At 49.3% G+C, this 26,396-nt stretch overlaps 1 protein-coding gene across 1 annotated transcript in view; it reads right to left on the minus strand.

Annotated features, from left to right (window-relative positions):
* The window catches only part of IRF8 (interferon regulatory factor 8), a 73,396-nt gene that overhangs the window by 30,794 nt on the left and 16,206 nt on the right, over window positions 1-26,396 (minus strand). Inside the window, exons 4-7 of the mRNA XM_073308428.1 lie at window positions 24,581-24,663; window positions 16,848-16,897; window positions 7,312-7,386; window positions 6,501-6,672 (exon numbers count right to left, since the gene is read on the minus strand). Of these exons, the coding sequence (XP_073164529.1) occupies window positions 6,501-6,672; window positions 7,312-7,386; window positions 16,848-16,897; window positions 24,581-24,663 (380 nt within the window). The remainder of the gene's footprint in view (window positions 1-6,500; window positions 6,673-7,311; window positions 7,387-16,847; window positions 16,898-24,580; window positions 24,664-26,396) is intronic.

Here is a 26,396-nt window from a genome sequence, read left to right on the forward strand (position 1 = left end):
CTGCAGTAGGTCACCAACACAAGTCGGTTCTTGCCTGTCGTACTATTTGGTTTTGTACCATATTTGTTCTGTCTGATTTCTCATCAGTGTCTCCAGTTCCTGCTAATGTCTATGGTCAGCTAGGTTTGGGCTGAGACTGTGGGGTTGTCTGAAGACAAAATATTGCTAATATGAATCTTTGTGACACACACACCCCATCCCTCCCATTGTGCTGCAACATGAAGCCGTCAGAAAGAGCCCTATGCACTGTGAGTCCATCCCTGAGGGCACAGGTAGAAGGAGGAGGCCAGTTTAGGGTTCTGCAAGGTCAGCAAACTTTATGGTCAACTGTCCACTTAGGGGGTTTCTTGCATCTTCCTCTGAAACAGCTGGTGCTGGCCACGGTCAGAGACAGGATAATGGACTAGATGGAGAATTGGTCTGACCCAGTATGGCTATTCCTGTGTTCCCCATATACTCTCCTAAACTCCTCAGGCTGTAACCTGTGCGGGGCAGGGACTGTTTCTTTGCACAGTGCCCTGGCCTCTAGACGCTACCACGATACAAATAATCGTCCTACATTTTTGTATAGCCAAACATTCTAGTTGCTGCAGCGAAAAATGTGGAATCGGGACTGGGAGCACCTGGGAAGAGGCATAGCCATGATTGGTCTTGGTCTCAATAAGGAAAATAAGGGCACAATAAGGAAAAATTTGAGAGCGACTCCTCTGCAGCATTCGTCTGGCTGTGACAGGGGGAATCCCTTGCTAGGTGACCTTTCTGCTCTCTGGAGCAGCGATGGTCGTCACCAAGCTGAGCCATCCCTGATAACACAAGCTTTTGAGTGGGTGGTGGCTTCCACTTAAATCCGGGGGCTTTCCAGTGGGGACTTCTGCAATTCCAGGTCTAATTACTTCCCAGGCCTGCAGGCTGCGGAACCCACTCAATGTGCACTCGTTGCCTTGAATCAGGAAGACATTCAACATTTTGTTAAGGGTGGAGACATCGCTATATTGGCCGTAGGCCAGAAGGCAAGGCTTAATTTCCTTGCTAGAAAACAACTGATGGGAGCTGGCCTCCCAAAAATGTGGCCAAGCAGGATATCCTGCATGCTTATTCAGTGCAAAGAGAACACTGCCCTGAAATAATATGGACCACATCCTCCTCTTTGCACTGCCATTCAGCTACTCCTGATTTATCCCATGGTGAGAGAAGAATCAGGCCTGATGTCCTTGAACAAGCTTTTCTGTGAGAAGTTTCCATGGGTCCTGGTGAAACTAGATCTTGGAAAGAGTCTAGTTATACATCCAGTTCAGGTCAGGTCACCATGAGTTCACACTACACATGGCTTATCTGACATGGCAATCTGCACGGTTCACTAACAGCAGGGCAGATCAGTGGGTCACCGGAGGATTGGAGAGAGCACTAGGACAATGCATTGCAAGAGACCTGCCTTAACAGACAGCGCGGCTGCTTCCTGCCAAGAGGAAGCTCCCAGAAAGAAATTCACTTGCCAGAGGCCATCTCTGCTTTAAGCTTAGCTCTGAAACAGTGCCAATGTTAACCCTTTGATGGCCTAATCCTGTGAGATGCTGAGTACTCATAGCTCCCATTGGCTAGGACCGGAGATGGAGGTACTCAGCACTGTGCAGGCCAGGGCCTTAGTTTGCAGAGCAGGTCACTGGTGGGCGTACCCAGCTGTTTCTGGCAGCGACCATTGTGCATGTAACAGCAGCACATTCCTAGTCTCTCACTGTACAGTGCGGCTCACCTCCCAGAGGTACATTTCCAATCACTGCTCCTGGGTAAATAACCTGGGGTGGGGAAGGAGGGCACCACCACCATGCAGCAGCCTGACAGGCCCAAGTTTCCACTTCCTAGCTCTAGGGTACCCAGCCCCAGAGCTGTCTCTAACTTCCCAACAGGGGAAAGCAAGAGGCAGCATGACTGACAGTTGTAGCTGCTGCCAAGTGTTTGTTTATCAAGTCAGATACAGGTGTGGTTCAAATGCAATTTCTCCAGCATGAGCCAGTCTGCCCCTCACATCTCACAGCTGGCCCTTGCTTCAGGACCACATTTATCTCCATCACCTGATGCAGCTGGGTCCATCCCATTGAACGTGTGAAGGATGGCACATCCTAGAGCATCTGCAAGTGGGCATTCTTGGGTCTGGGGCTCCCTGGGCCAGTGGGAGCTCCATTGTATCATGAAGCTTTGTGGTGGGGAAGGGAAATCAATGGATTTACAAATATTTCCTGTGCATGCTGGTGCATAGATCAACATCAGCACCTGCTTGGGAACAGGCCACTCATCTGTTAATGCAGTCAGAGAACAAGACAGCATGTGTCTAAAAGATAAGGGGGGCCCTAGGATGAGAGGTAGTGTGGTGCAGTGGGCAGGACACTGGACAAGGGGTGTCCTCACACAAAATCAAGGTGTGATTGCAGCATGGGTAAGCATACCCATGTCAGCTCTTATCTAGCTAGCACAGGTAACAATAATAGCAAAGATGCAGCAGCACAGGCTCCAACCTTGACATTGTTTTGGGGTCTTCTTAAAGGTCCAACTTCTGGAGTCATGTGATTAACTGAGACTCTCAGCATTCTTCTTTTAAATACTTCTAGCTTTCACGTTTGCAGAGAAAAGCTTGAAAAATGTGACCCGAGCTGGGGTGCTGGAACAATTTGTAATGTGGGGGTGCTGAGAGCCATTGAACCAAACTGTAACCCTGTCAAGCCAGGGGCTACAGCAGCACCCCCACACCATTACTTCCAGCATCTATGGCATCCGAGTGTGACCAAAGGACTCAAAAAGCCAAAGGCAAAGAACAGGAATGCAAAATGATTTTTTTTTTAATCTCATGATTTTTGGGGTGGGGCTGACCCCTGAATTTTGAACACTGGGGATTTAGTTCAGGGGAGCCTGCCTCACAGCAGCGTCCTGACGGCCCTCTCTGCTAGGACTTCATCCAGCCTTGCTGAATTCCTGATGTCCGGGCAAGCTCTGTTCACTGTGGGGAAGCCCCAGGGAATCTCCAGGGTGTGGCATCTTTTGTAATTTGTTTGACATTTTTCTGGAGAAGTTCCTACAGGCTGGTGACTGTCAGACTGCTGCTTATCATGTGACACAAGAGTCCACCCCCACCGGAGTTTGCTCAGAAGGGCCTGACCTAAGTTCACCCATCAAAACAACAGGCCCAGAAAGGAAGTAACAGGGCACCGATCCACATAGCCCGGGACTCAGTGGGAAGCTGTTGACATTCTGAGCTGTGTCACATGCTGGCTTCTTTGGATAAGAGAAAAAAATCCCCTCCAGAGACCCTGGGGCTTAGAATGGAACAGAGTACGCCCTAGCTACAACCTGTCACAAAACTAAGGACCATCACGTGAAATATCTTGGTGATGCTGGCAGGAGGCATTTTGCCTGCATGAGGGAGAGGCAGACAGAATGGCTCCGGGGACACGGAGGGGAGCATGCGTGGAAGTGACATTTATTAAACACTTCAAGAGGTGCACCATGCACTGCTGGCCTGCAGGCACTAGCAGATGTCCAAGGAGGAGTAACATTGGTTACCTGATCCCAGCCTGGGGGTAAGATGCTACTGCCAGAGTTAGCCAACCTCAAACCTCTTCACACTGAGTTGGCTGCAGATCCTCAGCCTCTGTCTCTAAAGAGCTGCATTCCAGCTCAAGAGCGCAAAATGGATCAGAAGCAGAAGAACTATACAGACATCATCATCTTTACTCATGACATCTCCTGTTCTGACTTCTAGGATAATCTAATGCTAGCCAAAAAGAACCCTTCTCTTTGATCGGACCTGGCCGGGCTCAGCCAGTGATCGTGTTTTCCTTATGCCTGATCCTCTGCTTTGTTCCCTGGAGGTTGGGTTTCTTAATTAACATTTGCTGATGTCCTTTAGGTGCTGCTGAACATGGGAGACTTGCTGTCAAATGAAGCCCTGCTTAGACGCACACACTATCCAAGCATCTCTCCCCTGACTTGCAATTACCTGACCCCTCTCCACTATGCTAGTTCTGGGCTGCTGCTGCTGGGGCCCCAGCCAGCACTCATCATCCATCCTGGAATACCCAGCAGTGTCTTCTTTTTCACCAGCCGGTCTCACAAACAGAGCTCATCAGACAATTACAGTACCAAATTTACACCCATAAAATGCACCCACAAAATTTGTACAGGAACTCCTCACTTAAAGTCCCGGTTAATGTCGTTTCGTTGTTACGTCGCTGATCAATTAGGGAACATGCTCGTTTAAAGTTGCGCAATGCTCCCTTCTAACGCCGTTTGGCAGCCGCCTGCTTTGTCCACTGCTTGCAGGAAGAGCAGCCCATTGGAGTGAGCTGGTGGGGGGTTGGAACCAGCGTGGACCGGCAGCCCCCTGATCAGCTCCCCGCTCCCCTAAATTCCCTGTGCAGCAGCAGCCCAGCAGGCTATCACGGCTGGCTCTAGGTTTTTTGCCGCCCCAAGCAAAAAAATGGTTCCCTTCCCCCTTTTTCTTTTCGCTTTTACGCATGTTTGCACTTTGCAATGGTTTTGTTTGGTTTTGACTGTTTAAAATTAAAAAAAAAATGAAAACAGAGAATTTGTAGTTAGTGAAATAAAACAATTTCCTACTAGTGTATTCATTTCATTTTAACAAAATCACAATTACAAACAATTTGGGTTCAACTACACACCGTAATGAAAAACGTTAGTGTCTGCCCGTGCGCCCAGTTTCTCATAAATTAAAAGAATTTATATGAACTGAGTGTTTCTGGTTTTTATACTTGCGTAGTCTTTTAGTAATTCAGTGAAATCTAAATTTTTTGCAATGTTACTTTCCACTGAAATGAATGCAAGTCCTGACAAACCACTTTGAGACATGGTGGACCTCAAATAATTTTTTAGTAATTTCAGTTTTGAGAAACTGCGCTCACCAGAAGCCACTAATACTGGTGATGTTAAAAGAATGCCTAATGCTATAGCAGTGCTTGGAGTGAGGTGCTCGGGGCTGTACATCCCGCCCGTGGGCCCCTAGCCCGATCTCAAACCCAGCCCCACCCCTGCAGAGGGGACAGTAACTGACAGAGCGGCGGGGGAGGGGGTCAGGTTTGCCTGCCCAGCGCCAAGCCGCCCGGGGCGGCGGGTCCCTTACTGGCCGCGGGTCCTGCTCCGATCCCGGGCTCCTCTCCGACTCCTCCGCTGCTTGTGACACGTGTGGCAGGGGCGGGCGGGCGGGCGAGGGGGGAGGAGCCGCATCACCCCACTCCCCCGGCGGCGGGGGGTCAGGGCAGGGACTGCCCCCGGGCCGGGACCCCCACGCTGAGCCCGCCGCCCTGCCCCACGCAGGGTCCCATTGGTTGACTGAGTGGGGCCAGGGGGAAAAAATAGATGGCCGGAACGCAGCCCCTGGAAATGTGCCGCCCCACGCAGGTGCTCGCTGTGCTGGTGCCTAGAGCCGGTCCAGCAGGCGATCAATTTCCCGCCGTTCACCTGTCCCTCCCCCCACTGCCATGTGCTGCTCCTGCCCTCTGCCTTGGAGCTGCTCTCCAGAGCCTCCTGCTTTCTGGGGTGGGGGGAGGAGAGCGGGGCTAATGTCAGGGTGTCCCCCTTCTCCCCTGCTCCTGCACCCCGCTTACCCCATCTCCATAGAGCAAGGGGGACACACGACAGGGCTCAGGAGAGAGGGTCTTCCTGGCAGCAGCTGCTGCGGTCTCAGCTTGCTGATTAACTTAACAAGGTAGTGTACTTAAGAGTGGTGTCAGTGTACTTAAAGGGGAAATGCGCATCTCTCTCTCTGACACACAGGATGTGTGCGTCTGTCTCTGTCTGCCGTGCTGTCTCCCCTCCCTCCATGCGGGCTGCCTTGCAGAGTGTGTGGCTACATTAACAACAGTGAGTTAACCCTTGAGGGCTCAGCCAATGGCTAGCTCATCATTTAGCAGCAAGGCATTCCCTGGGAGATATCCCACCCTCTGACTCCACCCCCTCAACCAGGCTTCACCATCATCATCGCTGTGTACAGTATTAAATTGTTTGTTTAAAACTTATAATTCTTGGATTTGCTTAACATTAATGGATTTGCTTAACATTGCTTCGCTTAAAGTCGCATTTTTCAGGAACATAACTACAATGTTAAGTGAGGAGTTACTGTAGGTACTTTTTTTTGCATGCATGCATAAAACAAACAAAATCCCCAAGTAACAAGTACCAGACCCAACCCCCAACTTCTGTAAGCATTTGGTATTTGCATGATCAGTTACCTATTTTATGCGTACAAAACAGATGTGCCTGCGAATTTTGCTAACACAGACAAGAGACCCTCTGCAAATTTGGTTCTTGATTTATTTTGGAGGCCGAGACATGATGACATTGCAACTTACTCTCAGCACACCCCATGCATATGCAGTCACATCATGCACCAACAATCACAACAGTAAAATGGGAACATCTGAGAGTCATGGCCTACAGTTGTTTTGTCCCATGCGTAAATGCCAGCCCACGAGCAAGGAGAGGAAAGGATGTACCTCCTTGAGCAGAGTCATCTCGTACTCCTGCAGCTGCTGCTGGAAGCCAAAGTTAGGACTGACATAGGAACGGACAACCTTGGTGGCAGCCAGACACTCCTCCCAGCTGAGGTCGGTCACAGTCATAAGGTAAGCCACCAGGATGGTGGTGCTGCGGGAAACACCAGCCAGGCTATCGTAGTAGAAGGATTGAAAACAAGAAGAGCACACAGTGACAAAGTGCACTCAGGAGGTAGGAGAGCCCAGGAGGAGCAACCCCAATTCAGCTGCCTGGCTAGAAGTACATCCTGCATGGAGTGCATCAGTCAGCCCTGCACCAACACCCTGTGAAAGACACAAAGTGTGTGTGGAAAGGCAGTCCCCTGTTTCAGAGGGGGCCTCTTTCGAGAATGCTTTTCCTATCAAGAGCTATCATTAATCCAGTGGATAGGAAACTGCACTGGGACTCAAAAGATATAGATTCTGTTCCCAGCTCTACCGCTGATCTGCTGAGGGACCTTGGGCACGAGGCTTCCAATCTCTAGGCATCTATTTCCCCTCCCACCACTAATCTGTCTTGTCTATTTAAACCGCAAGCTCTTCAAGGCAGGGCCTGTCTCTCGTCTGTGCCCATGCAGCACTCGGCACAATGGGACTCTGGTCCCAGTCGGGGCAGGGCCTGTCTCAGGCTGTGTGTCTGTGCAGCGCCTTCACAATGTGGCCCTGGTCTCACTGGGACCTTTGGGTGCTACCGTAGTATTAACAGAGCTTTTGATAACAATGAAAAACACAGTGAATATAAGCAAAGGGGGCAATTGACATCAACACTGACCAATGAATGAGGCAGCCTCCCCCATGGAGCCGGCATTCATGAATGAACCCGATGCTCTCCTTAAAATGCTGGATCCTAGGAGAGAAAGCAAACAGCGAGATTAGGCAGAGGTCACCCATTCTATGGCGCATGTGGTTCTGGCTCAGTCCAGTCCGTTTCCAGAGAACCTGCGCCCTCCGGCTCTCTGGACAAGACGCTGAGCTCCTTTCTATGGGGAGGTGTAATAAAGAGAGCTGCCAAGTCTCATGCTGCTGCAGGAAGACTCTGGTTTTACAGATTGTTTTTAAGCATGGCGCTGCTTCACCTGGCGAGTTAGCATAGGCACCAGGTGAGCACTGCTGCCAGCAATAATAAAAAGACTGCACCTGGATAGCCGGTTATGTACCCAAAGCGATGCACAGCCATTAACCGGACACTCCCCAGAACCCTGTGAGAGAGAAGTGTCAAATTAACCCCTTTGTGGCATTAGGCAGCTGAGACTCAGAGAGTTTCATTGGTTAGCTCTCCTGCACCTCAGGGCTAGAACCCAGGACGCCCTGGCCGCTAGTCCCCTACTCAGTACACTGGCCCATACTCCTCCTCTAAGGGAGGATGGTCTTGGGGAAGAGGCACTGGCTTGGAACTCGGGCAATTGGGGCTCAGTCCCCAGCTCTGCCACAGACTTCCTGAGAGACCTTGGTCAAGTCACTTCACCTCTCTGTACCTCAGTTTCCCCATCTGTAAAATGGAGATAATGATACAGATCTCTTCTTTGAAGCGCTTTGAGATGTGCTGATGACAGGTGCTAGATAAGAGCTAGGTATTGTTATTATGAGGAGAAATTTTAAAAGCTGGGCACGTTTAGCCTTGAGAAAAGAAGACCGACGGGGGACCTGAGAGTCTTCAGATCTGTTAAGGCTGTTATAAAGAGGATGGGGATCAATTGCTCTCCCTGTCCACTGAAGGTAGGACAAGAAGTAATGGGATTAACCTACAACAAACGATTTAGGTTAGATATTAGGACAACTTTCTAACTATCAGACCAGCTCTGGAAGAGGCTTCCGAGGGAGGTTGTGGAATCCCCGTCATTGGAGGTTTTTAAGAACGAGTTGGACAACCCCTGTCAGGGAGGGTCTAGGTTTACTGGGTCCTGCCTCAGCACAGGGGACTGGACTGGATGACTTCTCAGGGTCCCTTCCTGCCTGACATTTCTATTATTTCTCTGATTTTCAGTACAATGGGGATAATCATGATTCCTTTCTCCTACTTCTCGTCTAAATCGGTTGTCAGCCCTCTTGGGCAGGGACCGTTCCTTACAGAGCACAGTGGGGCCCAGATCTCAGTTGGCGTCTATAGGTATTACCCTCATACAAATGATAACAAGAACTCCATGCAAGTCAGTGATATGTTACCAGATTTACAGGCAGGGTGTTACACTGATTCAGATCACAAACATCCGCCCATGCCCGGCATCATAGTATCTAGGTGCCAATATAAACGTCATTCTGCTAAATCCCATCAAAGACAAAGAACATTTCAAAAATAATGGTAGGGTACAAACCTCTGTGTTTCTTCTTCTTCTAAATCAGTGTTTACAGTAAATGTTTCCTTGTTATTCGCTGGCCCAGATGCTGCCGCTAAGCCAAGGAACTGATGGCTGAATTCTGAAGACCTCTTTCGCCATTAAAAAAACAAAGGGGCCATTTTCAATCCAAAAGGGAGAGGTAACCGAGGGGAGAGACTGCAGGGAAAGCCCATGCCCAGGATAGCAGGTGTGTGGCTGCCCCATATCATTGTTTCCATCTGCCCCCCACCAGTGCGTTCTCCATTCACGTTCCAGATTAGCTGTTCCTTTCTCTATCTCGTGCTCTCCCTGCCCAATTCTTTGGGATAAATGCAGACCTGGTGTCGATGGATGCAACTCTGAAGGCAGGGAGCCACCTCTGGGAGACTTGGATGGACTCTGGAAAGGTGTTTGGTCCAGGCTTACTTGGGAGCCATAAGGATGAGCCAGGACAATGGCCAGGGGAAGATGTAGGAGAAATCCTGGATGATTCCTGCCCTCTGCATAAATATACTGGGCCAGATTCTGGCTTCAGCTATACCTGGAGTAACTCTACAGATGTCAATGGAGTTACTCCTGGCTTATGCCCATATTTGCCAGAGAAAAGAATCTGATCTGTTCTCTCTGCCCTGCTATCTCAGCCTTTCTTGGATCTGCAGAGCTCCTGGACATATGTGAACCATTAACAAAAGATCTAAGAAAAACAAAGCAAGCCGAGGTCTGGCAACCAGCCATCCTGGCATAACACCAGTCCCATCCAAGGAGACATTAACCCTTTGCGTGTGTGGCAGCAGAATGCTTCCTTTGTCACCATCCAAGTGAATTGGTGATTTATTAAATGAGTCCAGCATCTCTCCCTGGAACAGGACCCTTGGAGCCGAGATAAGGGCTATTGTTATTGCAGGAATAAGGTTAAGCCATCAGAAGCTCCTCTCCTTCCTTCCTTCCTCCCCCCCCCCCCCCCCCCCCCCCGACCCCACATGCTTTCTCAGACATCACCCTGACTTCCTCAGCCTTCTCATGATAAGGGTGGGGATGTTCTCCCACAGCCTTCCTGATTTCTCAGAAGTTAAGACAAGATTCGATTGATTGTACAAAGCCACAGCGGAGCCATTCCCCAGCAACCAGGCCGGTGGCATTTCTCTGTAGAACATTCTACACTGGTACTGGAGGGCTTGTTATTCATGTGTGACCACAGGAGTGGGAGTCCAGGTTCTAATCCCGGCTCCAGGGATCTGGCAAATCTTTTCCATCTCTAGCTTCTCTGCTAAGAAGGGATGCTGCCCACCTCCTGGAAGAACACTGTTCACACACCTTCTAGAAACCATCCAAAGACAGTGCCAATGGCAGCAAATGTTTTAGTTGCCCAAAGCTCAGAGAGACACTACTATCCTATAAAGGTTTTTATATCATGCTCATCACCATAATACCTGAGCATCTTCCCGTAGTGCATTAAGCAATGTGTCTACACATCTGTCACATGTTACTTGTCTTGTTTTGGTAGGGGTCTTTTTTTTTTTTTAATATAAGTATACCTGTGGCTATGCATTTGTTAGAGAAGGCTGGTCAAAGGAATGCACCTTGCATTTGAAGTGGCAAGTGGTGAGTTTTGGGATGGATCTTTGCTCCTGGGGGAGTTCATTCCAGTCTCGGACCACCCCCAGAGAAAGTTCTGTCTCCCACAAAGATGTCCTCTACCCTTGTTGCTGAGAGCTCCATTGTGTTAAAGCACAGTTGTTAACCATGCTTTGTGCTGGAGAGTTAGATGGTCTTTTAGACACCCTGAGCTCAGGCCATGGAGGGCTTTGAAGATAAGGACTGAGACGTTGCAGTAGATTTGAAATTCTATGGGAAGGGAAGCTAGTGTAGAGAGAGGAGGATGGGTTGGATGCACTCAAGGCCCTAATTCCATTGGGTTTATAACAGGCTCTTCCAGACTCTCTTACAGCAAAGGCAGTTAGCTCTTCAGCACATTTTCCTTCTTTCTCTGGACTGAGAAGCAGATGCAGGCTGGCTAAAAGTGAGCTGGAAAAGTCCCACGTTCCCCTGGGCTTGGAACAAAAGCTTATCCCCATGCAGATTTCCAGTCGCCTCCTTGACTCATGGCAAGTAAAGTCTCTCTGCTTTTGGGAACATAGGAGTAGCCACATCATATCAAACCACTGGTCCATCTGCTGCGGTATCCTCCTGCCAGGAGTGGCCAATTCTTGATGCTTCAGGAGAAGGAGGGAAAAAAACCCAACTCCCTATAATTCAGTTGGCCCATAGGCAATTAGCTAACAATCTGCAGGGTGAGGTTTATCAGCTTATTAATTGATAAGACTTTGTATTTTATGGCACCTAAAGAGGTATACTGGGTGGGAAAAAACAGCTGTTGGCAGTAACTTGGTGTTTAACAGACTCCTATGAACCCAGTGGCAGCGCCTTCCTTGGAATTTAACCCCTTGTTGGCCAGAGCTAACCGTTATTCCTTGTCACGCCGTACAGCTAAGTCTCCCATTCTCCATTCAGCAGCTGGGTTTTTGAAAGTTGACACGACTCAGCCGCACTAAACTGCTGACAGGCTGCATGTGGTCACCCCCTCCACCAGGGATGTGGGAGCTGAACACTTAAGGAGGATACAGAGATGGCTCAGAGGGTCTGAGTTTGGGCATTACAGAAGAACACGAAAATTAGCTGGATCACCAAAACTAGGAACAATGAGGTGATGAGAAGTATGAATTGTTAAAAAGCCCAATTACTTGAGACCCTAGGAAATCAATCACATCTTTCTGTAGACACGCTGATCTCAGAGTGACCTGACTGGAGCATTCATACTATCAGGCAAGATGGCAGGCAAACCAGTAAGAGGAGGAAAGAAAGCCAGCTACGTTGGAAACAGCACCAGATCGACTGGTACCCAAAGGAGAGGGGAAGTTTTATAACACTGTTGTGACTGCGAAAGATGGGTGATAGTGGTGGTGGTGGACAGCCCCCATATTGGATATGTCACTCGAAGAAGAACAATCCCATGCAGGGACCCGTTGCTTTCATGTTGTGGGAAAGGGACTCTGTCCTTCAACGTTCTGAAGTCCTCAATCAATTCCCCTCTAGCTCCTCTTGTCTTGCTTCGTAGTTCCCCACCCCGTGCTGTCTCTCATATAGAAATGAATGGATGGCTTTGTAAATTATCGTCATCTCTCAGATCTTCTCTTTCACTTCCATCCCAAGCCCCTTTGCATTCCTGACACAGCCCTGGGATACACAGCCCTCGGGGGGGAGGGATAGCTCAGTGGTTTGAGCATTGGCCTGCTAAACCCAGGGTTATGAGTTCAATCCTTGAGGGGGCCATTTACGGAACTGGGGCAAAAATTGGGGATTGGTCCTGCTTTGAGCAGGGGGTTGGACTAGATGACCTCCTGAAGTCCCTTCCAACCCTGATATTCTATGACAGCCCCCTATTTTCTCCACATTGAACTCACACCTTCTAGCCGTCCCACCTGTCACAGCCATTCACCACCATCCTTCCAAACAACGACTCAGAAAGTTTCCATTCGGAGCTGACACTTTAATCAGCCACGAGGGGGACTGAGTCACAGGATGCCTCCACCCCTTCTGCATATCTCCAGGGGACTGACTACTGCTGCCACCGTTCTCCCACACTTTACTGGCTAAGGAAGTGAAAAGAAAAGGATGTGAAGGAAGCCTGAGTTGTCTTATACCAACACAAAGCCCTATGGCTAGGTCACAAAACTAGCCCAAATACAGCTATCTGATTGGGTAACATCTTCCATGAGTCAACAACTCTCAGCTCATATATCCATAGGAATGTCTTTGTAATACTTTCCTTTCCATTGTAGGAATAAGGCACTGTGTGCATATATGTACGTACTATTAATGTACAGTTCATAAAATAAATCACAGCATTAAACAGCTTTCACTTTCAATACTCTTACTTTTCTCTATTTGTTGCATTTTTTCTGACCTCCCATCCCCTAATATTAACGTGGATTTTTACCCAGAAAATTGTGAAGTTAATTTTTTTCACCAATTTTCACCCAGTTTTTAATTTCTGTAATAAACACGGATACATATTTTAAACAAAATAAAAACCAAAAACACAGGGCCTCGGTTATGATGGATTTGTTGCTCTCCTTGGGGAGCTTGAAGCCTTTGGCTTCATGTCCCACAATACACCAGCCCCGGAAATGCACTGCTGGACAAGACTTTTTGTGTAATAGTTTGGTTCAGGTTTTTAATGTAGTGCTGACTTCCTCACCATGGGAACCCACTTTTGCTGACTCTTTACCCCAGCTGACTTCCCAGACCATGTCAGCCACCAGAATCCTCTCTCTCATGTTTACAGGCATCAGCCCCAAGGAACATACTCAATTTCCAGCCATCTCCTAGAGTAATCGGTACAGATTCCCTCTTTACATGCAGGTCATTATGAGTCTCCAAGGTCTCCAGTCACAAACCTCCCTTCTTAGAAATCCTTTGTAAGTTCAGCCGCATTGTGAAATCTCTGGTATAAAGCAATGTGCAAAAAATAGTTCCTTGAACAACTCTTCCTTCCTGTGGCCAGTTTTGTGTAGACATGTCATAAAGGAAAAAAAAAATCCTGATCTTGCTGAGGAAAGGTTTTCTTGTAAAGCTTCTCTTTCTGCTCAGTGGGAACATGAGCAAGCAGAATTAGAAGGCCGGGACATGTCTCTTTCTCCGAAAGATGCACTCTCCAGTGGAACGCTAGCAGCTCTCCAAATACCCAGGGACAAAGTTTCCAAAGCAGCCTCTGAACCTGCACACCCACAGTTCTGGGCACTCAGAACCGCAGGTTTGCATGTACAAGTGGCATTTCTATGGAAATGGAGTGGCGAGATGGTGTCGGACTGGCGTCATTCATGGGGCACCCCAATACTATTTGTGCATGGAAAGATGAGCTTTGGAGCACCCACAAGTATGTGCCCCAGAACAGAAGGGTTGCAATTTAAGTGTTGTGGAGAGGCCACTTTGAGATTCTGCCACTGGATTACGCTCAGTGGGGACCGATACCATGAACATTTCAGTGATAATGGTACCGCACCAAGGGTTGGCCAGCATGTGCAGGAGGCCTTGGGAAGAGAAGTCAAAACCTCCAACTCCAAACACACAACTCTCTGTCTGGAGTTGGGTTTTGTGGCCCATTAAATCCACCAGTGAGGGATCACCACTGTGAATAGTCCTGAATTTAACATGGATCCACTGGGATCTGGAGGGCACTGACAGGCACTCTGCTGATGCTGTGTGGCCTTGAGCAGAGTGAAGCTCAGCAGTGGGAAAAGACCTGTCCACCAGCCGCATTCTTCAGATCCCACGGGGACCTGGCAGGGAGAAAATCCACTGCACCCCCACAACACACAAACACACACACACTCCATCCCGGGCATGGGGGTTGGGGGTGCAGGGGAAAGTGGGGTGAGAAGGAGCAAAACAAGACAGAAAGGATTTGTGGGTGAGGAGAGGAGGTAAGCAGAGAACTCGCATCCCAAAGACGGACCTGCACAGCTCCTCCCACTCAGGCACCAGAGAGAACTGAACAGAGACTCATGACCAGGTCTGATGCAGAAAGTCACTACTCCGCGCCATCTCCCTGGGGTTATAACGCTGCAGCAGTTCCTAGAAGTCAGACTCCAGAGTGGCTGGAGAGTAGCACCCCCCACGCTCCCTCACCAGTGCATTCCTTCCAAGCATTGCAGCACAAAGGAGGAGCTGTAATCAGCTCTGCCCCCAGCCATATCTTACCTGGGAAGAGGGTTTTGCAGGGTGGAAGCAGCTGCATGAACCCTCAGAGCATGCCAGGCTGACTGAGGGCAATCATGCATGGATGCAAAAGCAGTAACACCTCAGCAAAAATTAGTATTGCAGAGTACAGCTCCGTGGGCTGGGGTGACAGGATTCCTGAAAGGGCCCCAAATGCACATGCAGCTATTCATACACACAGAGATGATAATGCCTCGCTCCTAGCTAGCCCGTTTCTTCAGGAGATCTCAAAGCGCTTTGCAAAGGAGGTCAGTATCATCGTCCACATTTTACAGATGGGGAAACTGAGGCACGGAGAGGGGAAATGTCTTATCCAAAGTCACATGGCAGAGCCAGGCATAGAAGCCAGTCCAGTGGTCTACTCACTCCAGTACACTGCCTCCCATTTTAGCCATTTATTCCTAAACAAAGGGTAGGAATAGTCAGTTTTCAGAATGGAGAGAGGTAAATAGTGGTGTCCCCCAGGGATCTGTACTGGGATCAGTGCTGTTCAACATATTCATAAATGATCTGGAAAAGGGGGTAAACAGTGAGGTGGTAAAATCTGCAGATGATACAAAATTACTCAAGATAGTTACGTCCCAGGCAGACCATGGAGAGCTGCAAAAGGATCTCTCAAAACTAGGTGACTGGGCAACAAAATGGCAGATGAAATCAATGCTGATAAATGCAAAGTAATGCACATTGGAAAACATAATCCCGACTATACATATAAAATGATGGGGTCTAAATTAGCTGTTAACACTCGAGAAAGAGATCTTGGAGTCATTGTGGATAGTTCTCTGAAAACATCCACTCAATGTACAGCGGCAGTCAAAAAAGCGAACAGAACATTGGGCATCATGAAGAAAGGGATAGATAAGAAGACAGAAAATATCATGTTGCCTCTATATAAATCCATGGTACGCCCACATCTTGAATACTGTGTGCAGATGTGGTAGCCCCATCTCAAAAAAGATATATTGGAATTTGAAAAGGTTCAGACAAGGACAATAAAAATGATTTGGGTTATGGAACAGCTTCTGTATGAGATGCGATTAATAAGACTGGGACTTTTCAGCTTGGAAAAGAGACAACTAAGGGGACATATGATTGAGAGGTCTATAAAATCGTGACTGGTGTGAAGAAAGTAAATAAGGAAGTGTTATGTACTCCTTCTCATAACACAAGAACTAGGGGTCACCAAATGAAAGGCAGCAGGTTAATACAAACAAAAGGAAGTATTTCTTCACACAACGCACAGTCAACCTGTGGAACTCCTTGCCATAGGATGTTGTGAAGGCCAAGACTATAACAGGGTTCAAAAAAGAACTAGATAAATTCATGGAGGATAGGTCCATCAATGGCGTCCCTAGCCTCTGTTTGCCAGAAGCTGGGAGAGGGCAACAGGGCATGGATCACTTGATGATTACGTGTCCTGTTCATTCCCACTGGGGCAGCTGGCATTGGCCAGTGTCAGAAGACAGGATACTGGGCTAGATGGATCTTTGGTCTGACCCAGTATGGCCGTTCTTATGTTTTTATGTATCTATGTGTATACACACACACAAACAGACCTGTCAGCATGTTTCCAGTGGTTGTATGTCCAGTGTACAATAAAATATATTACTTCACCCGCCCTGTCTCTCTTGTGTCCAAGGGGGCATTTTCACTTTTTAAAATGGCCTTTTTTCAGAAACAATATTTTGGGCAAAAAATTGTCAACTTGGTCAGATGTTGTGGGGAGGGGTTTTGTGAAAAATGTTGTGCCTTTTTTCAATGTTTCTTTTAGAGTTAGTGTTGAAAACATTATCTAAATGCCTATGGACACTTGTTTGTGCAAAGTTTTGACAATTATTTCAGGAATGTTTCCAAGGAAAGTTTGGAGGGAAAAATCGGGGAGAAATGGCAATTGAAAAATATAAGCAAATAAAAAATGGATCCATTTAAAATCCTTTGACACAAAATCAACTTGTAAATCTTGAGGGAAATGAGTTTGCCATTTTTTGACTAGCTCTGCACACATACATATACACCTCTATGTATGAATATATATGTACATATATATCAAATCTAGAAATGTTATTAATATGCAGGCTGTGTTTAAGCTCAGCAATGATCTAAAGATAGTTCAAATTCTAATGATCACCCCTTCATTGCTGGGACATTCATTCATTGAAAACTAACAATTTGCTGCCCATGTAACAATTTGTGTAAAAACTTGGAAAGAACTTACAGGTTTTGACTGGACGAATCTGACACTGATATACAGAGGTAGGTCATATCCTGAAACAGAAGGAAGGAGACAACATTAAAATGCCTTCAACAAGCTTGTAACCAGAAATCTCCAACCCCTATGACCCTCTTAAACCCCTTCCCCCCGCCCGACTGTTCTTGCAGCATCACCCGTGTGACATCGTTAAACCAGGTGCCAGCTCTTGCCAAGTCTGTAAGCATCAGGTGAGCACTGACAAATTTATAGCTGGAAACCAGACCAGTTCACCTACGTTAATATTGTTCAAGATAGATGTTAGACGTGTAAGGATGTGTTTAGTCTCTATAAAATGCTTGTAAATTGCTGCCGGCATTAATCTCACTTGTAATGGCTGTATTCCAGGCTACCAGGTAAAATATGTTTGTTTTATAATTGTAAAAATGGTTGCTCTGAACTTGTGAACTCAGACGGGAAGAGTGGCTCCCTCCGCCCATCCAGAAAGATTATCAAAATGAGGTGGGCCATCCTACAGCAAAAGCTTTGCTGGTTGCCCCATGCACACGTGGGGAACTACGTGCAGAAGGCCTCGTCCCATGGGTTTGAATGCTGGAAGAGGGAAATAAAGATAGCTGACATGAAGATTTTTCATCTCTTTGCTGTTTGGACTCTTACAAGGGTTGGAGCTAAGAGCAACCTGGGTTAGCCCTGAAAAGACATTAAATGCTGACGGATTACTACATCTCTGTCGCTTTTGGAACCATATACTGTAACTCTTTTGTGCATATCTGTTGCCTTCTTCAACCTGTAAATAACGCTCTCATTTCTTTTTCCTCGTTAATAAATCCTTAATTGCTATAGGATTGATTACCAGTGTTGTCTCTGGTGTGAGATCTAAGGTACAAATTGATCTGGGGTAAATGACTGGTTTCTTGGGACTGGGAGCAACCTGAAAATTCTGCTGTTTTTTGGTGTAAGTGACCATTTATCTCCAAGTGCAACTTGCCTGGCTGGCAAGATAGCCTGGAGTGCCCAAGGGGGCTGTCTGTCACTCCATGGTAAGACTGTCACAGGGATCCAGGAGGTCACATTTGTTATTGGGTTGATGAAATCTAATTATAGAACATGGCACCAGTTTGGGGTGTCTGCCCTGCTTTTGACAGTTTGCCCTGAGGTTGGCACTCACAGTTGTGAGCCACTCCAGACTGCATGACAACCAGCTTGGGATGAAATCCTGGCCCTGTTGAAGTCAAAGACCTCAACAAAAGGCTGGCCACACAAAATCCAGAACGGAATATGGGTAAAAGTTCCCCAAAGGAGGATGAGAAAATGTCATTGAATTTCCTTACTTAATTCAGTTTGTGGATCCTGGATGATTTATAACATGCTTTTCAGACAACCCCAGCCCCTATCCAGACCAGTGAAAGGAGTTATTAAGGGTAGCGTCCACTATGTGCCAGGCACTTTCCAAGCACTTAAGAACAGCCCTTGCGCCGAGGGGCTCAGAATGTAAACGCACTAAAACCTAGCTAACAAGCAGCCATGTTTAAAACACATGGTGGAATCCTGGCCCCATGGAATCTAATGGGATTTTTGCCATTAACATCATCATGTCCCCAGGATTTCATCCACTGTACCTGCTTAACATATAATCGGACTAGCTAGCCCCATCCTGAGCCCAGTGAGGAGGGGCTTATTTGTCTTAACGTGGTCAAGCATTCTATGGATAGTACCCAAAATAAAGTGAAATTCACATGGTGCAGCCAAGGCATGTGCTCTGGAGCACTTGCGATTCCCATGGTGAAGCTACTGGAAGCATATGGTAATCTCACAAGCCCATATTTAGGGGCCCTCGTTACAACAGTTTTCCCTGACCCAGTTGCAACATGGTTCCCTCTTGTGCTGCAAACAGGACTTTAACCAAGTGCTGAGACTACGCTAAAGCCAAGAATTTGGCACAGTTCGGGAACGTGGTTAGAACACAGAGAGTTCCCACCAACGCGGAATCATGCTGTATTGAAGCTGCGGGGGGAGGTGTTATAACTAGTTTGCCTGCCGTGGAACTAGCTATCATGGAGATGGGGGCCTCACCTGGATTAGAAAGATGGTGTGTAAACATGTACATTTGAAATCGCTCTCATCTGTGCGTTATTTCCTTTTCTAGTTACCTTTATATAGATATAAATCGGGCCTGCTGCACTGGGGGGGAGAGGGGACTTCTTTTCTCTAAAACAATGCTTCCCAGATCCTCCCAGCGCTGCACTAAAATTAGAAAGTGGGATGTTTTTAAGGCTCCTGCTCCAAAGCAAAGCGGATGAGAATCCTGCCAGCCAGCGTTTGAGCAGGTAAACACCAACTGGCTGCAGTTCTCCTTCAGTCTCTTTGCTGGGTGGCGGTGATCAGCTGCAGTGGACTTTTCAATAAAAACAACCCATAAGCAACTGGGGCTAGAGCCAAAGCCAAACTGAAGTCAGTGGAAAGACTCACATTGGTTTCAGCGAACTTTGGAGCAGGCCCAAGGGAAACATACTGTGATTATTATTTATTTATTTGTATTGCTGTAGCAGCTAGGAGTGAAGCAGGACCCCACCGTGCTACAAACACACAAGGGGACCGAACGTCTGAAACAGAGACCATCGATTCACAGACCATCTAGTCAGACCTGCCCAACATGCATGGGTGGCGTGTGAACCCCCCTTAGGGGAGGCTCTGCCCCTTCCACCTGAGGCCCTAGCCCTACCCTGTCCCTTCCGCCCCGCCCGAGCACCCCACTGCAGCCGGAGGAGCCCCGGCCAAATTGCCCTGAGCTGCCAGCCAGCCCGCTCCAGCCATGCCAGCCGGACCAAACACCAGCCCGCCCGCCTGAGCTACCCAGGCCAAGTTGCCCCTGACTACCAGCCAGCCCGAGCCGCCGGTGGGCCTGAGCCCCAGGCCACCGGCCAGAGCTGAGCTCACACTGACTTCAGGGGGGAGATGCAAAACGATGGCGAGGCCTCATGGCAGAGCATGGGTGGGGCCACAGCCTGGGTTTGGGGAGGTTTAGCCTTCTCTGGCCTATTACACCCACCGCCCATGAGAACACGGGCCACTGAACCTTCCCATGCGGCCCCTCTCCGCTCAAAGGAGTCGCTTTATTACACGGGACCAGCCAGGCACAGAGACGCAACCCCGCCCTGCATATGTAGCCTTCATTGCAGAGCCAACACTACCCCCGAGTCTGTCCATCCTGTGCGTACCTCACGATACGCTGCAGATAACCAGAGCTCACTCCTAGGGCTGGAGATCGTTCTCCGCCTTTTCCTGAGACTCTCCTCTCTTCCTGGGGGGGGTGAGCCCGGTCCCCCCACGGGACTCAGGTCGGACGGGATTTGGGGACCCAGGTTGGTTGTTCTCCTTGTGGAGGAACCTCGAGCCTTGAACCGCTTGTGTCTGCCCCCTCCTGGCTGTGGTGATGAAGTAGCTCAGGCCTCTGTCCCTGTGACCCTGGCCTCCAAGGCCTGCAAGGCTGGGAATCCCCTCCTGGGCACTGCTCCCACACTGAACCCAGGCCCGTGGGATTTCCAACGAGACCACGTATAAACTAGCCCACAGGGCACATGTCTCACGGTGGCTGACGTGCGAGCGCACACTAGAAGCCAGAATTCCCACTGCCCGGTCACACAAAGTCCCTAGAAGCCAATGGGCCGGCGGCACTTGTTACCCCTAATCTCAGAGGTCTTCTGCAAGGCAGTGCATCTCCTCCACATGTGTTCATCTCACCTGTGTTTCTAAGGCCCTGCGGAAGACCCTCACCCTGCGTCATGGCTGGACAAGTCATAGCTAGTGATTTGAGAAATCAGTGAACATGGAGCTGTGAAAATGCAGCGGCTAGAGCAAGGCACAACAGGGGCAGCTGCTGCGCAGCCTCCCACAGACATGGGCCTCAACAAGGCCATTTTCGTAGGGTGAGCAGAGCCAGCACAGGGCGTCTTCCTGTCTCCAGCAGCACAAACATCCATTGAGACCCAGCTATGAATGGAGAGCTCCTCACTGCTGTGATCTCGGACGGATTGGGCCTAATGAATGGTCAGTCTGAAGGAGGTGCAGGGGCCTTTGAATGGGAGATGGAGCTTTTCACTACCAGGTCATCAGCAGAGACAGGCATCTGAGAGCACAGTCGCTCTGGGAAAGCAGTTTGGTGGTACTCAGTCCAGTCTCTAGAGGGGCAGCTGTCCAGATCTCAAAGGTTACCTTCATGGGCAGCACCTCGCTGGCTTTCTCCACGAAGAAGCCAAGGTTCAAAATGAGCTACAGGCTGAATTACCCACTTTTGTACCCCTAGAGTTGGCCCTTGCAGGTGAAGGGAAGCCTGCAGTACCCTGGCCCATGCTGTGCCGATCAGTACTGCTACAGGTGGGGATTATGAAGGCCGTGTCTTTAGCTAGGATCCACTGGCAGATTCAGGCCAAAGAACCATGAGACAGTCCACCCTGGGGAATCTCTCTCACGCGTGCGCTGCTTGTGCATCTCCCAAGAACTCTGCTCCTTGTCAGCTTGGCCTTCTTATGGGAAAAGGCATATTCCGGGTCCACCTCTCAGACTGTAAGAGGTGGAGAAGGCTGCTCTGGGATCTCCTTGCGCTCTCCTCTTACTGTCTCCCTTGGAGCAGAGTTATACTGGTCTGTCTCTCCTCTCTAGAGATTTATGCTGTGCCCATCACCTTGGTGTCTGGGTACCATCAGAACTGTTGGCCCCAAGGCTGGCTGTTTCCTTTCAGAGCTTCTCAATGTGCATACATGTACACACACACACACCCACACACACCATTTTGGAAGAACTCCCGGAGGAGCCGGAAAGAGAGGGCTGGGTGTAATGCACTGTGGTGTGTCACCCGGGAGCCCTGCCCTTTCATAAGCCCTCTGCATAGCGTGAGAATTCGCCTCTCACACAACTGAGGGAGTCCAAATTAGTTTGGGGAAAAGGCGTTCGGTGGTTTCCTCGTCCCAACACCTCACCAAACCACTGTCTGTTCTGCCACGGACTGACAGCTGCTGTCAAAGAGCTGAAGGAAAGTGGGGTGCATTGGCACAGCGGGTTGTGGGGGAGCAAGCCCAGGCCTGGACAGGCCGGGGGGCTGCAAGTTGGGAGTGAGGTGCATTGGCAGAGCTGTGACAGAATAGCAGGGGATGCAGGAGGGGAGTGAAGGGGGAGAACACTGCTCAGGAGTGAGGTGCACTGGCAGAGCCAGGCTAGGAGCAGCCCTGGAACAACACACGGTGCTGCAGCACGTGGTCAAGACGCATTGACAGGGCCATGTAGCTGCAGCTTGCCTGGCACCTGCTGGCCTCACGCCACAGCACCCAGGCAAGCAACAAACTAAGCAGTCAACTGCATCAAAAACACATTGGCCGGGATTTGCAGCTTCCCAGCAACCAGGGAAGCTGCACTGCAAACAGTCTCCAGCCCAGGAGATAGTCTAGCTCCTCGGTGCTTCTTGCCAGCAGGTCACCTCTTCCCACACACACACACCCCAGGATTAACTGCTGCTCTGCTAGCCGTTTCCTCTGCCCTGCTGGAGACAGGTCCCACAGCCCAAGGAGGGAAGATGACAGCACTGCTGCCTGCCTGGGAACAGCACTGGGGTTTGCGGTTCCCTGCCTGGCTCTGTGATTGACACATTGCTCAACCCACCATGCCTTTCCGGTTCCCCTTTTCCTCTGGCCCCACGTGCTCGAACGTGTTGTAAGCTCTTGCTGTGGTTCGCCACCCGTCTGGAGGGGCCATGCTCTGGCAGAGACGGCTCCCAGGCAGCTGCTGCTGCTCCCCCCCCACGCCCGCAGCAGTTTCTACATCTTTGATTTTACCCCACAAATTACTCAATGGCCCTTCACAGGGAAAATGCTCCCGCTGTTATTTCTCTTTGTAATCCTCCTGAGCAGGAGGAAGGTCCAGTAGCACAGGCCCAGTGCTGCTGGGACAGTCTCAGCATCCTCAGCAACCGCACAGGGCCACACGGGACTTCACAGCCGTCAGCAGGGATCAACCTGAGAACCTTCCACTCCGAAGACACCAGACCTCTGCCATCATTGCAGCTATCGCTACCATTAAACGGCCCACAGGAGAATGCCCTTTGACCTTTTGCCCTCACCGAAAGAGTTCCCCTCAGGTACCATACCAGCCCATGGGGTTAGCAGAAGGTCCTGCCTGCACTGCGATATAGACTGAGCCTACTCCCTGCCCAAGAGGAGGTGGAAGAAGAACAGCATAGTGGCCCAGCAGGGAGAAAGCATGGTCCAGTGGGTAATGCACTGGACTGGGCCTCCAGAGACCTGGAGTTTCTTCTTAGCTCTACCACTGACCTGCTGGGTGACCTTTGGCAAGTCACCTCCCAGGTCTGTGCCTCAGTTTCCCCTCCCACCCTTTGTCTGTTTTGCCCTGCAAGCTCTTCTGAGCAGTGACTGTCTCTGGCTAAGTGTGTGTAGAGCACCTAGCACAATGGGGTCCTCATTTCGCTCGAGGGAAACAACAACAACAACAGTTGCTGGAAGGGAGTGACTAGCAGATAGGGGAGTGGGGAGCACAAGCACAGAGGGCCAAGCTGCAGAAACCGAGAGACACAAGAGATGTACGGTTTTATCTCATAAGCTAAATGCATCCCCAACCAGCAGAACCATGGTCCCCCCAGAAGCAGCAGGCACGGGTACTAAGTTCACACACATTTGCTTTCCTATCCACTAGAGGTCAGTAGTGCACTTACACAATAGCGGGTGCTGCAGAAGGGCCTGAGGATATGGGGCTGACTAAGTGGGATCTGGGTTTCCTCCAGATTATTTTTTCACTCTAACCTGCTATTTTCCACTGTGCAATTCTACCTGCACCTTGCTCCCACCAGGAACCCCAGCCCCGCCCTGGAAAGGAGGGCGAGCCACCCCTGTATACCCACAGATCTCTGAGATTTGGCCTCTCATCTCAATGACGCACAAAGGGCTGGCGTCCAAAACTCGCCCCGCTCCCATCGCCAGCACCTGGGGAACGTGTCTGGGATTAACCCCAAAACTCTCTACCAGATGGCACCAGGCACCCGGCACCTGCCCCACTCATCACCCTCCCTATCACGAATCCAGTTCCTAAGCCCAAGGCGGCTGCCAGCAGAGAAGTGCCCCAAGTGGCCCCAGGCCAGGCCAATCTGCCCTGTGTGGAGCGCTTGGCAGAAGTACAAGCCTGGAGTTGACAAAGGCCTGGATTCAAGCTTGTGTGGGTACACCAAGCTATTTGCACAATCTAGGATCCCAAAAAAGGAACACTCGACTCACCCACTAATAGGGTGACCAGATAGCAAGCGTGAAAAATTGGGACGGTGGTGGAGGGGTAATAGGCGCCTGTATAAGAAAAAGGTTCAAATATCAGGACCTCTGATAAAATCTATAAAATCGGGACATCTGATCACCCTACCCACGAATGGCTGCCACGTCCCCTCCCGCACACATGGCTCCTTCTCTGGCCTGGAAGAAGCCTTGTAACGCTGCACAGAGCTGGGGTGCCCTCTGGTGGCCCCATCTATGCCTGGCACCTCTGCTTTGCATAGCAATCCTCCTCACTGGTATTATAGCCGCAGAGCTTCATCCAGAGATCTCAAAGCACTTCAGAGACTTTAGCAAACACAGCTGCACAGCCCTGGCTACGGGAAGCGTTATTATCCCCACTTGATAGCAGCAATGCTCGCCTCTCACATTTCCCTCCTTCCCAGCTCCCCAGGCTGCGAACGCACTCACACTCACCTCCAGAAGGGGTCTGGCGTTGTTATGCACCGACAGGATGTGGGTGACCCCGTTCTTTGTCAGATTTTCTCTGTCCTCAGAATCTGTAGGCAGAAAAAGTCTCATAAACACCCAACCCTCTCTTTAAAAGCTAGCCCATAAAGCATTAAGTAGGAATATTAGTTTGCAGCAGCTAAACACGGAGTGGTCTTTGGGCTAACATCAAGTGAGTGTCAGTTTAGTACATGCTAGGTCTTTTCTATTACATCGACTACAGTCTGCGCTAGGAGGTGCAGGAAATTAATGATCCAATAGGTCTTTCCGATTGCTAATAGCTCTGATCTTAGAAATTAAAACTGGTCAGAACCTTGAAACCCTCTTCTTCTCCCCTGGAACTGCACAAACACCCTCCCCCCCCATCTCCATGGAAAATTTCAACAAAAATGCAATTGTTTTGTTTGGTTTTCCTGGAAATTTTTCAGTGGGAAATGTTGACTTTGCCAAAAAAAATATTTGGACAAAAAGGGCCAAAACCAATTGCTCAATTTTCAGCCAAAATAATAAATAATAATAATAATAATAAATCAGTTTTGGGGGTTTTGATTTTCTGACAAATAAAAAAAAACTGAAACGCTTCTGACGAGAGAAGACATTTTGCCGGAAAATTTTACTTTCATTGAAAATCCAATTTTCCATCCCAAAAAAAGTTGATGGAAAAATGTCATCAGCCCTATGAGAAACATACCTGTTTACTGGTGCCAGCTTGGGTTCCTAGTATTTGAGGGACCATTCAGGGACGGGATCGTTCAATCCAATCCCACAATCTTTTGACTGTGAGAAGGGTTGTGGGCTTTGTACATTCCCATATTTAAGCAGAAGCAACATTTGAGATGTTCTGAATCCTACAGTCACCCCTTCCCAGCCCTTTGGAGACTGTGGATGCAGATACAGCTCCTCTTCCATACTGCTTTGATGTCTTTTCACTCTGGAAGATGCCAGGGCTTTCGGCATTAAGATCATACCTCCACCAGCCACGTTGGTGGAGCCGAGCCGACTTGTGGCCAGCTGATTTAGATTCCCCTCCATGGCTTGGACCCCATGGAACTGCACAAACACGCACAGAGATGTGCCCAGCCCATAGGAATTACAGCCCATTCTCCTGTTTAAAGGCAGTAGTCACTAATTCAACAAGGCTTAGCCTGTAGAGAGACATAAACTGCTCCCTCTAGTGGTTACATCGTGTGTCCCAAATCCTGCCCAGCCTCAGGCATCGTCACCGGCTGCTGGATTGTTCTGCGGTGCCATACACTTTCCAAACCCCATCACCATCTCCTCTTCGGTTCCCTCTGCCCGTCTCCTTCAGGCAGCCCTGACACTGCGTAAGAGATAAACCCACCAGCAGCACGGCAGGCTATGACTCCAAACAGGTCTCGGAGAACAGCTCCAAAGACTACCTAGTCTATGTGGCTACATCTACACTGCATGTGGGAGCAAGCCTCCCAGCCTGGATCCACAGACTTGCTGTGGCAGGGCTCACACTAGCATGCTAAACATAGCTGTGTAGAAGCTGCAGCTCAGGCCCCCCCATCACAAATCTGTGGACCCAAGCCGGGGGGCTCGCTTCCAGCTGCAGTGTAGACATACCCTATAGGTCCACTTAGGATTGTAAATGGTACTGCTATATCTAACAAAGCAAAGAGGGGCCTAGTGCTTACAGCCAGAACTCCCAAATTCTAATCCCTGTGCTGACACCATCTCCCTCTGTGACCTCAGGCAAGCCACTCAACTACTCTGGGCCTCAGTTTCCCCCACATTCTTAAATAGGATACTCATACTT

The sequence above is a fragment of the Lepidochelys kempii genome, chromosome 12, assembly GCF_965140265.1.
Source record: "Lepidochelys kempii isolate rLepKem1 chromosome 12, rLepKem1.hap2, whole genome shotgun sequence".
Classification (NCBI taxonomy): Eukaryota; Metazoa; Chordata; order Testudines; family Cheloniidae; genus Lepidochelys; species Lepidochelys kempii.